We start from the raw sequence: 12976 nt of genomic DNA on the forward strand, positions 1-12976 counted from the left end.
TGTGAGTAGAAGAAGACACCTATCGGTGAGATGTGATATGATTTCGGGAAGGATTCGATTAAATTCATTCAGTTTTTGATAATCGAATGAAAGGAAACTCAGAACTCGATTGAATGTTCTGTTATTTGGATGAAGAACAATGCAGGAAAACAAAATAAAGACTTCTTTATTATGTGTCATTAAATTATTTAACTAATCACACGTAAGCAATTGTTTAACCACTTATCAATATTTACAAAGGTTTAATCACACTTAAGGCAATTCTTATTGTTAGTATCCATAAATATTAGCAATATACAGTACTATATTTACATTATAAATTATATCAAACAACCTAAATTATATTAATCTAGGTATTATTTTTGTCAAACAATCTAAGTATTATATAATAAATATTTAGTATAGAAATTAAATTATTGTAGAAATTTAAATACATCATATACTTCATATAACAATAGAGCAGCCATGTAATTTTAATGATAATTACAGTTACAATCCAAAAATTAAATTTCAAATCAATTGAATCATATGAATTTACATGTAATAAAATAATATTGTTATTTAAAAACAATTCACACTTATAATCATGTAATCATAAAATTAGTACAAACACACGATGTATATAAATAGAATATTATACATGTTTGCGGAACTTTACAAAACCAAACCGAAACATACAAATATAATCACTCATGTCAATAAATATAAATATATAGTAGAAAAATACAAATTAACTATAATGATTTAACTGTCAATTATATTACAATAAAACCATCATATTACGATCAAACGCAAATACTCAACCCGCGGTGTACCGCGGTCCGTATCTAGTAAACTAAAAAAACTTGGAACCTAGAGGATCTCTATTAGATTTTCTCAGATTTCAGATTCTAATAATAAGTTATGCATGTATTGGGCCGGACACAAATCCCAGGCCTACTAATAAGATCCAAAGTAAATAGCTATTACGGTCAGATAACCAAGGATAAAAACTGCAGAATCACGATTTAGCCATGGTAACAAAACCCTTAGAAGGACACACATCGAGTACCAGATTTTAGCTGACACATGGAATTATGGAAAAGAAAGAAAGAGAACATAATCACAAGCATTCAAGTCTTGGAGCAAATGATTGTAGAAACTATACTCGAAGCAGAGGTGTTTAAGTAACACAAGCATTAGCAACCTCCAACAATAAAAAGAAGAATAATGATACAACTAACATCTACTTTCACGGTTTCGACTCTCACATACACAGCATCCCCAACCTCCACTATCGATGCTTGCCCTGAAAACTGGCCAGACACATTTCTGAAATCATCTTCTGTTAGATCCATGTCTTCCTCCATGTCTATACTTATTTACCCCTCCTCAGCTGATAAAGTCAAGAGCAAAAAACAGAATAAATCCTGGCGACTGTCGCTACTTTTGGTCGTTGATCCAGCGACATGCAAACGAACAACTTTTGGTCGATGTCGCTGGTTTCAGTCGCCAGCGACATGCAAACGTAGAGGGCCTTAAACGTTAAAGCAAAACACTCTAAGAAACGGAAATAAAGAAATGGAAACTCGATATAACTTCCTAAATCAGTATACACAAAGAATCCATATCAACAAAAGGATTGAGATCATGTTTCTAACCTTCCAAACCAGAGCCGCTTGAAGCTGCCATTTTTAACTAAAACGTGTAAAATTATTCTCTCCTCAAAACGTTTCACTAATCATCCACCAAAGATAAACCCTGCATAAAAAAAGCATACACCAATGAGCAATTCCAAAAACTCTACACAACATTCAGAATCCAATTGTACTATCAAGAAAAAAGAAACCATTTCTCAGTGTAAACAAAATCAACAGTAAATGTTTGGTGCCATGTAGTGAATCTTCCCACAGTTCTTATCAGCAACAATAGGCCCTTCAGTTGCCCGTGTATCAGCCCCAAGTATCACACCATCCTACACAAAACAGATAAATGAAATAAGCAATCATCTAAAATAGAATGTAACAAAGGTTTATACCAAATATGATACCAACTGAAGGTACCTATTGAAGCTGCAGAAGAGACTGGAGAAATAGTTAAAGAGCAAAAAACACCTAAGAAGCTCATCATGACCCGCAAGTCCAGGACATTCTTAGAAGATGACTTTGCTTTGATGAATGATTTTTCTATAGAGAAGGCGGTCGGGCTTTGCGAGTTCAAGGGAAGAGAAGGCATAGATTCAAATTTCAACACAGATGGTTTCAAATCTTACCTAATGAATCTCATACGCTGGTCATGATTAACATCAGGTCCAGGCTTAGAGCATGTGTCAGGTACAAAAGCTTCATAAATTGAATTAGCAGACGCATTTCCTCCAGTTTCAATCATGGAATCGACTTCCTCATCTGACCATTCATCAAGTGTCACAGACAAAACCTGGAGAAACCAAACAATGAGTACACAATGAAACCAAAATGTAATAAAGCAAAGAAGATATGTCACCTTTAAAATATGAGTGCCGAGGCTTCTGTGCACACCGCAACTTTTAAGCAAATGAATACTCTGATATTTGCTGATCTGAAAACAAGCTACTAACTGATTATTCAATATAAGAACAAACACAAAGATACATAACTAAAGACACAAGAACATGTAGATGAAGCTCTAATCGCATAATGCGTGCTTACATGTAAGAACTACACCAAGCATAAATAGACTTCTGCTCTGGAGTATGCTAATATAACTAAAGACACAAGAACATGTAGATGAAGCTCTAATCACATAATGCGAATAAGTAACTTTCAGTTATGGTAAAGAAATGTGAGATTTTCAACAACTCTATCAGAGTTTTGACGTTGTAGATTAACCCCTAAATGAACAGAGAACATACAGAACCAAAGACATTGTATTATCATAAGATTAGCTATACTAAATGACATGTTGTTTATCAGCAAAACTACAATAAGATAAGAAAAAAAGAGGCTTAGAAGCGATGACTTACGCCCATTTAGGAACAGAAGCGCCACAATCAGCGCAGACTCGGTTATCAGGTTGATTTAAAAGATCTCTGATTCTCCTTTTACCTGTTAAACACACAATGTGGATTGAGTCACAACATAATCAGAACCATTGTGACGCCATGAAAACATAAAAAAGTCTAGAAATTTCTCTAAATCTATAGAATTCTTCACCACACAAAAGAAAGAATCTGTCATTACCTGAGCCAGGTTTACCGAGCCCGGCTGCATAATTGCTCATTGCTCTTCTTTCAAAACCCAACGATGATCAAACAAAATTCTACATTTAGAACAACCCATCACGCACAAATTGTTGTAAATGATCACAACATAAGAAAGTTCCAATTTTTATCATGGAAATCAAATTAAGTTTGCGATCAAAACGTGACCATTGTTGTGACTTTCAAAACAAAATAAAAGGGGCAATCACGAGAAGAATCTCTGAAAACTGAACTGAAACCCATGAATGAAACAAAAAAAAAATCATCCTAGAAAAGAAAAACAACAATGGAAAAGAATAAGAACAACAACAAAAATTGAATTGATTTCTGTTGGGAAAAATAAAAAAGGCGAGAGAGATAGAGACAGAGGCCGAGTGAAAATCTATAAATATTAGGGTAAAAGAAAGGGATCCGCGTGTGTTTAAACGGTCAGTTTGTTAGGCGGCCCGGATCGACTGCGTAAAGCGCATATAACGACGTTTTTATCCTGAAATTTTTTTGTTTGCTTTTTTTCTGTGAAGTGTTTTTAGAAAATGGCTTAAATGGTTTGGAATATTTTTGTCCCTCGTTCTCTCTTAATAGTATATATTACAAATAAAAAAACTAATATTACACGGTTCATAAAAAAATATAAAAATTAATATCACTAGATATAAAACTCTTTTATTAATGAAGATCTCAAATACAAGAACATTAGCCTTTAGATTATATTGATTAACACTATATTAGCATATATAGATCTCACAAAAAGGACAAAAATAATTATTTTATTTTTTTGATAAAAAAAAATTTTATTCACTTGGTTTTGAAATATTTATTAACTTTCTAATTTTCCATAATTACATTCAATCTGTTATATATTAATTCTTACTTTTCACACAAGCATCCAAACCCTATTTATACTAACGTCAAAACCCTATTATTAAAGACCAAATAAATTACGCAAACATTAACGTCAGACAGAACCCTATGGAAACTCCTAATCCTCTCACCTTGTCGGAACTCCCTCATGATTTGCTGAGAAATATTTTCAACCGATTGAGCTTTGCAGATTTCCATCGTGCTACTTGGAATTCGATTTCGAAACAAACGGCTCCCCCAAAAACAAAATCTCCATGGCTAATTCTGTTTCCAGATGAAGGAGTTCATGGTTGCGTGCTGTACAATCCAGACGAAGATAGGATTTACAAATCGGTGAGAGACTTCTCTGGGACTATATTCCTTGCAAACTCGGGTAATTGGTTTCTTGTAATGGATTCTAAATCCAATCTCTATATAATAGATGTGTTTAGCGAGAATAGGATCGATCTTCCGCCTCTAGAGTCTCTCCTGTCAGATAACTTTACTTTCGAGCAAAAAGGGGATAAGGAATTGAAATGGCAAGCATCTAATGATCAGATTCTAGTTTTTAGATTACCAAGAGCTGAAGAGTTAAGAGGTATTTTGTGGGTAGACGAGAAAATGAAAGAGTTTGTTGCAGTTTGGTTCTTGGAAGACTCTTGCAACTTTTTAGCCTTTTACAAGAAAGCTGATGATCATTACAGTCACATTCAACTAGAATATGTCATCACCGATGTGTTTCAAAGCGTATCTGATATTGTACTCCATGGTTGCTTTCTTTACATCGGTGTTGGTGATTACATTCAAATCATCGATTTGTCTAAAGACCAAGGTTTCAAGGATGTTACTCGAAATTATCTATTCAACGTGCATAATGGACCATGGGGTTTTCGAAGTATTTTTAACCTTGTGGTTACAACATCAGGAGAGGTTTTGATGGTTCTAAACAATCTTTACGAGAAAAATATTGAAAGCGAGAAGAGCTTCCGCATCTTCAAGAAGGATCCTAATCCAGACCCAAATAAACACGACAACTTGCTTGTTGAGGTAGATTCTCTAGGTAATGAAGAGGTTATGCTTCTTGACTTGGGTATCACTATGCATGGTATCGAACCAAACTCCATATATTTTACTCGTCATGACCGAGTCGTTCACAGATTATATATAAGTTGAAAATTATAATCTGATAATTATTTCAAACCTACCCTGTTTCCAAGCAATAAAGAAAGGCCACAAACTTTGTCTACTTTTCATAAAACCACAGATACAAGCAAAAGAGATCATACGCTTGAATAAAGGCTGATGTGCTCATTTAGTCCTTAGGCTAAAGTTTCCCATTTGAGTTCAGGTATTGAGGCTATCATCTTAAAGCTCGTTATTTATTGATCAAAACACTAATGATAGTCTTCCTAGAGAAGAAATATAAATTTATTCACATGTATTATGTGATTGAGATGAGGATCATGTAATGATTACTACTACTCCTTCTAATGGTATCACTTAAGTCCAACTTCATAAAGTCCAACTTCATAAGAAGAATTCCAAACTTCCCAGAGGAGAGGACCAAGCATGATGTCGATTAAAGAAATTCCCCAATTCCTTCATTTTGTTTTTCTTCTTTATCAACAGTGCTAATGCAACTATTTCACCAAGCAAGCAAAGTCATAAAGCCAAGAATTAACATTAAAGGAAGAAGTTTACAACACTTTATGTAAGCAATCAAACAATTCATTATAGCGTCTATGAATAAAATCTAACGTCTTAAGATATAAAGCACTTCAAAAAAGGTTTCAGCTTTCTAAGTCATAACTAACTCAAACGACTGCTACAACTGAAACCTCTATAGCCATAGATTCAAGGTTTGAGCTTTCTAACTCTAACAAACAAAACCGGACTGCTACTACCAAACCCTCTTTCTTTGAGTCTTTACAATTCGTAATTCTATGTTGCTCATGTATTGATTGCTCTGGCCTGATGAGTGAGCTCGTCTTAAACTTTGATACTTTTATGGTTTGCACTCTGCGACACAAAGAAAGAATGACCAGGCGTAGAGAAGAATTAGCATAGCGATATTCCTATGCAATCAAGTGTAGGAACTAATGAAAACGAATAATCTCTCGTGATTCACTCTTTGCTTACCTTCCCCTCGGTTGGATGAAATGGCTGCCGACTACGATTTGATTTTGATAAGATAACTTTCTTTTGATGATTTGGAATCCTAAGAGAGATTAGAAAATTTGTCTCTTGGGTTAATAGGTTCATACGTTTCTAAGAAGTATAAATGTTTAATCATGCAGGAGAAGCTTTAAATTAAATAAAAGGATTAAAGGAAATTTTGTCCTTTTCATTTATACTCTTCTTTCATTTTTTATGACCATTTTACCCCTATTTGAAAAATATTTTAGGTTAACAATTTCCGAAAAATAATTTTCCCGCCAAAAAATTTTCACGCCAAAAAAATTTCGAAAAAAAGTTTCTTGCCAATTTTTTTTTTTCAAAAAAAATTTTTCCTTAAAAAACTTTTTTTGCAGGAATAGATTTACAAGAGATTTTAAAAGATTTTTAAAGTATTTACAAGGATTTTAAAAGATTTACAAGGGTTTTTAAAAGATTTTTACAGAATTTACAAAGGTTTTAAAACCCTTTAAAAACTCTTGTATATATTTTTTAAACCATTTGTAAAGGTTCAAAAGAGTTTTAAAATGGTTCACAAATTATTAAAGGGTTTACAAGGGTTTTATAAAGGTTTTTAAATGGTTTACATGGGTTTTAAAGGATTCAAAAGGGTTTTAAAACCCTTGAAAAACTCTTGTAAATTAAAACCTTTTGTAAGGGGTTCACAAGAGTAAGCACACCATTAAGAACCTAAAACATTGAAATAAGGCAGGTAGTTCAAAAATTATTAAAGGATTTACAAGTGTTTTAAAAGATTTTTAAATATTTGACAAGGGTTTTAAAGAATTTACAAGGATTTTTAAAAGATTTTTAAAAAAATTTACAAAGATTTGAAAACCATTTAAAAACTCTTGTAAATCTTTTTAAAACCTTTTGTAAGAGATTCAAAAAAAATTTTAAATGGTTCAAAAATTATTAAAGGATTTACAACGGTTGTTAAAAGATTTTTTAATGGTTTACAAGGGTTTTAAAGGATTTACAAGGGTTTTTAACAGATTTACAAGGGTTTTTAAACCCTTTAAAAACTCTTGTAAAATTTTTTAAAACCTTTTGTAAGTGTTCACAAGAGTTTCAAAATGATTCAAAAAGAGTTACAAATGGTTTAAATTATTTATAAGTTTTGTTTAAGAGTTCAAAAATGATTTAAAGACTTTATAAAAGTTTTAAGAAGATATTAAAATGATTTACAAAGGTTTTTAAAATCCTTGTAAATCTTTTAAACCATTTTACAAGGATTTACAAGCTTCTTCTTGCTTCTCAAAGCTTTTAAACTTATTTACAAAGGTTTTTAAAGGGGTTTTAAAGAATTTACATATGTATTTAAAGACTTTATAAAGATTCAAAGAGGTTTTAAAATGATTTACAAGAGTATTTAACAACTTTATAAAGCTCTTAAAAAATTTACAAGGTTTTTTAAAGTTTATAAAGGGTTCTTAAAAAAATTTACAAGGATTTTTCAATGTATTTTTTTAGCTGGGAAAACATTTGTTGCGGGAAAGAAATTTTGGCGGGAAGAAAAATTTTTATGGGAGAAAAAAATTTTAGTAGGGAAATTTATTTATTTTTGGCGGGAAAAAAATTTCCAAGGAAAATTTTTAATTTCTAATTACATCGTATTAGATAAGGGTAATTTGGTCATTTTGTTAAAGAGAAGGGATATTTTTTAAAATGGACAACAGAGAAGGATAGTGTTGCAAAATGTTACTAGAAAATGGGTAGAATTTGCAAATCTCCCTATTATATTTAGGTTCTCTATTTCTAATTTATAGTATATATTTCCACTATTTAAAAAAAAAATTGATTCAATTTAAATTAGATTAGTGTTTGCTCTCATTTTTATTTTCTATCTTATATTTTAATTAAGTTTAATTGAAGTTTATAGTGTCATTTGTGAAATTTTAGAAATATTGTGCTAATTTTAGAAGAAAAACCTTTTTTGCTGTTATTTTTGTCAATTGCCCATAAATATTTACGTCTAAACATTTACATGAACGGACATAAGAGTAAATTGCATAGCAAGAGAAGCTTTTAATACAACATGTACGTATGAATGTAAATAATGCAATTCAAATAGGAGTAAACTGCGTAGCATGATAAGTTTTTAATACAACCTATACGTATCTTTCAAACACAAATATATAGATGAAAAGATTAACGAGCTGAAGGGATATCACTGATGAAAGTTACGGTATGTCCCAAGGACTTGCTTGAATTTTGATCTTGGCTCCTTATTTTAGTAAGGTTATATATTTCCAAACATTCATTAAGCTCATGAGCAACCCGAGTCATGTTTGGTCTCTGTGTGGAAGAAGGGTTAATGCACAACATCGCTAATTCAAGAGCTTTCCAAGATGAACTTGAGTCGTAATCTTGATGGAGATTCGGATCCATAATACTTTCAATATCACCATTTGCAAGCATAGACTTGGCCCATTCTACTATGTAAGACTTATCACGCGATTGTTCAATCACAGGTTGACCAGTGATACTTTCAAGTAACACAATTCCAAAGCTATAAACATCACTCTTCTCTGTTAACCAATTCTTTAGATAATATCTGCAAGAAAAGTAATTGAAATATTTTGGTTTTTGTTTACTAAACATACAAGGAAACATATCCTGAATACTATAATGTGATGTGAACTAGAACTTACTCGGGATCAAGATATCCAAGAGTTCCAGCAACATTTGTTGATACATGAGCTTGACTTCCCACTAGAAAAGATCTTGAAAGTCCGAAATCGGCAAGTTTGGCTTCAAACCGTAGACCTAACAGTATATTGGTACTTTTTACATCTCTATGTACCATTGGCGGCTGACATCCAATATGCAAGTACTCAATTCCTAGTACATAGAAAAATCTTCATATGTTAATCATAAAAATGAAGTCTCGAAGAAAGAAGAATAAATCAACTTGAGAAAAAGTAACAATGCTAGGCATTAAATAAATTTCTACAAACCTAGTGCAGACTCAATAGCTATTTTAAGTCTACTCGACCAATTCAAGACAGAGCCACCACGTTTTCCTGCCAAAATACACAATATGGATATAAATCGTTAGAAAATTTTAAAGCATTTGGCATGTAACTCAAAAATCTTTGTATCATACTCTAATGGTTTACCCGAAAGATGCTCCTTTAAGTTTCCATTTTCCATGAACTCGTAGATGAGAGCCAAGTCAATTCCTTCATCACAGTATCCGACAAGGCTTACTAAATTCACATGGTGAACTCTTAGAAGTAGTTCGACCTAACAATATATTCAACAATATGGTATAATTCATGAGCTCATGATTGTCGAAAGACATAAATGGAAGATTGTAGTGTAATTAAGTACTTCTGTTTTGAATTCCTTGTAGCCTTGAGTTGATGATTGAGAGAGAACTTTGACGGCTACTTGTTCATTATTGAGAAAACCATGATAAACAACACCAAAGCCTCCTTTACCGAGAACAACTTCAAAGTTGTTAGTCATTTCTTTGACCTCTGAATACTTAAATCTTCTATTTTTCATTTCCAATGATGGACGTATAACTGCAGAAAATAAATTTAACTATCCATTAGGTTTCATACTTTTTCTTTTTTTTTTGAATACTAGGAGGTTCTGGGCCGATAATCCCTCAGGCCCGAAACCACAACATGTAATAAGTTTTGTCCCAAGCGTCACTCGAATCGACGACCTCTAAGTTTCGCCTAGGGTCTTTATATTTATATATTTAGGATCATATATTTATTAACTTACCTTTGCGTGTTGATGACTTCCTCCTTCTGAAAATGAAGATGAGAACCAACACGATTATAGTAACGGCCACACAAGATATAGATGCAACAATCGCCACCAGCCAGGATTTTGGTTGGTGTTTCCCGCGCCGCGTTATATTTGGATCAACACTAAAAAATGAAAACGTTATTGACGAAATATTAACTATATAAAAATGTGTCGATAATAATCAAAACTAGATCATCGAAAAACAGACTCTTACAATAGTTTTAAACCATCATTCTTTTCTCTATCTTGAAGGGCTTGAGGAACAGAACCTCTAAGATTGTTTCCTCTTAAGTGTCTGTGGATGTGGAGAAATCATTAGAAACTAATTAATGAAGACAACACAATAATATTTAGGTAACTTACATGACCAACAACGGTTTGATAGTGGCTAGAAATTCAGGCACTTCTCCAGTCAAGTTGTTATTTGATAAATCCCTATAATGTTTCAAGAGATAAATGTTAACCAATCAAAAGCAATTGTTTTCCTTTTAATTCAAATTATGTAGATACGTACAATTCTCGAAGCATAGTTAGGTTCTGTATGCTAGGCGATATAACTCCAGTTAATCCACTCAAAGACAAATCTCTATTTGCATGACATATCAAAGATACATTTGTCATATAATTTGATAACAATATGTACAATATAAATTTTCTTACAATGAGATGATTCTTGGTGGTGTGGAGATATCTATAACGTTGCAGCTTACACCCATCCATGAAAACTGTTTAGGTACACATGGATCGCCCTGCCAGCTGATTCTACTCAATTGATAAGTTGATTGAATTTTCTTGATAGCAATGACTGGCAAACAAAAGAATCAAGCATAAAATATGCCGTATTTTATTACTACTTTATTCTTTTGAATAACTAAGAGGTTCTGAGCCTAAGCACGTACATCCTCTTAAGCCGTAGACTAAAGCATTTAATATGGTTGTCTCCCAAGTGCCAACTTATTACGTTTTATATATGTGCATAAAACTACACGGCTACATACCTTCATCCGTATTTGTGTCCGATTGTGGAAATTGTATGACGCTAAAAATCTCTATAGCATTCATTAGTGGTGGTAGAGTCGACTTCGGTGTTTTTGACAGCTGCACACGACATACCCCTCCCTCGCATTTTAGTGGTGCAGGGTTGGATAAGGTTCTTGCTTCAAACTTCCATGGAGTATAATCAATGTAATCAACACCATTCGCCAAAATTTTGAATTCCCTAGTTTCATTGACCTTTAATTGTTGGATCTCAGCAAAGAAAAGGTAAGCATAAGTTTCGTCATCAGAGGATTCCAAATTCCATGTAAAGGTCAATGGCTCGCTGCCATTAGTGGGTATGGAGGCGGTCTGAATTACACCTTGTGGCGGATTGTAGCCATCCGAAAAGCCACTTACATTCCGGGTTGTGTTTATTTGAGTCCATTCCGGTTGTGAATATGGCATCCAAACACGATCATAGACATCTTCGGGATAACTGCGACACTCAAGTATCAAGTTTATGTCAATGAGCAAAAAAAAAAAACACATGGTACTAAATATAAAGTATTCTGTTATGTTGTTGACATACCGTATTGCCTCGTCTGAATTGGTGAAGTAGAAGTGCGCCATACTCTTTAAGGAACCGGTTCGAGCAGTATAAGTATCATATCGCAAAGGTCTTAGTTCTATGGCTGATATCATTGGTGTACTTGTCCCTGTTTTGACGAGACATATGTCCAAGATGTTAGACCTTGTGACGTGAACGATCTCCTCGACAACTCCATCACCTACATCCGCTATTAGCACATCTACGCTTGTCCAAATATTTGGACCGAGAAAGAGGTCAAATCGCGGAGAAGTATTAAGACCGTCATAGTTTCCATAATAGAAAAGAGTCCTGATTAGATACTTTGTGCCTTGCTTCACACTCAAACTGTAGCAGTTTCTAATTCCATCCGGAAAGTATCTCAAAACCTTGAATGGCTTAAAGATAAAGTTTGTACGTGAGTTATTTTGGATATTACCAGTTTTTCCTCCTCGGATGAAATTGACATCTGATATGAATGTTAAATTACTCGATGGTTCGATATAAGATTCTTTAGACGGTAATCCGCAATCCAAACTGATGAATCCTGGTCAAACAATAAGTAACAATCGGAACAAGATTTCTTTTGTTTGAGATAATTCATATATCAAAAACATGAAGGAAACAAAATGAAAAAGTGTAAAACAGTAAAAATACCTTGTTGATTTTGAGACTTAACAAGAGACATAATGGAGAAAGTGGCACAAGCGAGTAGCATAAACTTGTTACGAGTCTCCATTCTTGATTCTGTTCTACTTCTCATTTCTCAACCAAACAAAAACTCAAACACACCAAAAAGTCTTAACACATTATATTATGAGAACTTAAAGTACAAAGTTGACAATGTCAACATATGGACACGTCACTTCCAAATAGAAAATGAGCTAAATTAATATCAGTGGCTGAAAATAATAACAGTCTAAAATAATATGTTTAAAACCTAGTTGTTGTCATGGAAGTGTAATAAATTAATATTAGTTTGGAAAGTTTAATACGAAGAAATTAGAAGTGCTTTGATATTTGATAATTTGGTTTAGGTTCAATATATACAAAAAAAAAAAAACATTCATAATTGATAAACACAATATTTTGTCCCATTAGACGGTTAGAAAATAAGATATTTATGTTAATTAATTACTTATCAAAGTTCACTATATATTGTATAATTAGACTTTATATATTTTCAGTTTTTTTTAAAACGTAAAAATATATTTTCTATTAAAATAATAGATTTTATAGCTTTCAAATTCTTTCTTAAAATGAAAAAGTATATTTGCTGCTTATGTTTTCAAATACTTTTTTAAGCAGTAAACATACATGCATGATTATATTAGGTTCGTGGTCCAACCCTGTATGTATGTTTGCTGCTTTCAAAAACAATTTTTCTTTCTTTGTTGTTAAACAAATAACAA

General features: G+C 32.7%; 2 protein-coding genes, 1 long non-coding RNA gene and 2 pseudogenes across 8 annotated transcripts; 2 read left to right on the forward strand and 3 right to left on the reverse strand.

Moving 5' to 3' along the window:
- Window positions 1-974: 974 nt before the first annotated feature.
- On the reverse strand, window positions 975-2271 carry AT2G14475 (annotated as a pseudogene). Of its 3 annotated transcripts, one of them has the most exons (4): window positions 2043-2265; window positions 1829-1954; window positions 1641-1740; window positions 975-1516 (listed from the first exon to the last, which is right to left on the reverse strand). The 3 variants fall into 3 exon arrangements; another variant differs by lacking the exon at window positions 1829-1954 and having other exon boundaries at window positions 2252-2271; another variant differs by having other exon boundaries at window positions 1641-1954.
- AT2G14490 lies at window positions 2229-3457 on the reverse strand (annotated as a pseudogene). Its single transcript has 4 exons — window positions 3198-3457; window positions 2981-3062; window positions 2482-2556; window positions 2229-2415 (listed from the first exon to the last, which is right to left on the reverse strand).
- A 729-nt stretch (window positions 3458-4186) lies between these two features.
- On the forward strand, window positions 4187-5230 carry AT2G14500 (F-box family protein; the record flags this gene model as incomplete). The annotated part of the gene is made up of 1 exon (NM_127013.1): window positions 4187-5230. The coding sequence occupies one exon, from the start codon at window positions 4187-4189 to the stop codon at window positions 5228-5230; it is 1044 nt and encodes a 347-aa protein (NP_179056.1).
- A 722-nt stretch (window positions 5231-5952) lies between these two features.
- On the forward strand, window positions 5953-6225 carry AT2G06145. The gene has a single exon (NR_140127.1). It is a non-coding gene; the product is annotated as an other RNA (long non-coding RNA).
- A 1967-nt stretch (window positions 6226-8192) lies between these two features.
- On the reverse strand, window positions 8193-12346 carry AT2G14510 (Leucine-rich repeat protein kinase family protein). Of its 2 annotated transcripts, none has more exons than NM_001335422.1 (13): window positions 12222-12346; window positions 11568-12111; window positions 10999-11474; window positions 10661-10805; window positions 10515-10586; window positions 10364-10435; window positions 10215-10295; window positions 9974-10122; window positions 9569-9765; window positions 9355-9481; window positions 9193-9258; window positions 8887-9076; window positions 8193-8789 (listed from the first exon to the last, which is right to left on the reverse strand). In NM_001335422.1, exons 1-13 carry the CDS (start codon window positions 12325-12327, stop codon window positions 8384-8386), a joined length of 2631 nt encoding a protein of 876 aa, NP_001325310.1. In that variant the 5' UTR covers window positions 12328-12346; the 3' UTR covers window positions 8193-8383. The 2 variants fall into 2 exon arrangements, with proteins under 2 accessions (NP_001325310.1, NP_179057.1); NM_127014.2 differs by having other exon boundaries at window positions 8274-8789; window positions 12222-12315.
- Window positions 12347-12976: the final 630 nt, after the last annotated feature.

Source organism: Arabidopsis thaliana, chromosome 2, assembly GCF_000001735.4.
Source record: "Arabidopsis thaliana chromosome 2, partial sequence".
NCBI classification, from domain to species: domain Eukaryota; kingdom Viridiplantae; phylum Streptophyta; class Magnoliopsida; order Brassicales; family Brassicaceae; genus Arabidopsis; species Arabidopsis thaliana.

Excerpts from the sequence above, each read along its gene's own strand:
- AT2G14510 (NM_001335422.1), bottom strand. The coding sequence starts at position 12,327 with ATGAGAAGTAGAACAGAATCAAGAATGGAGACTCGTAACAAGTTTATG. Across the intron at positions 10,587-10,660 it reads CCACCAAGAATCATCTCATT|AGATTTGTCTTTGAGTGGAT; the intron begins GTAAGAAAATTT and ends TCATGCAAATAG. Across the intron at positions 9,077-9,192 it reads AGCTATTGAGTCTGCACTAG|GAATTGAGTACTTGCATATT; the intron begins GTTTGTAGAAAT and ends TCTATGTACTAG.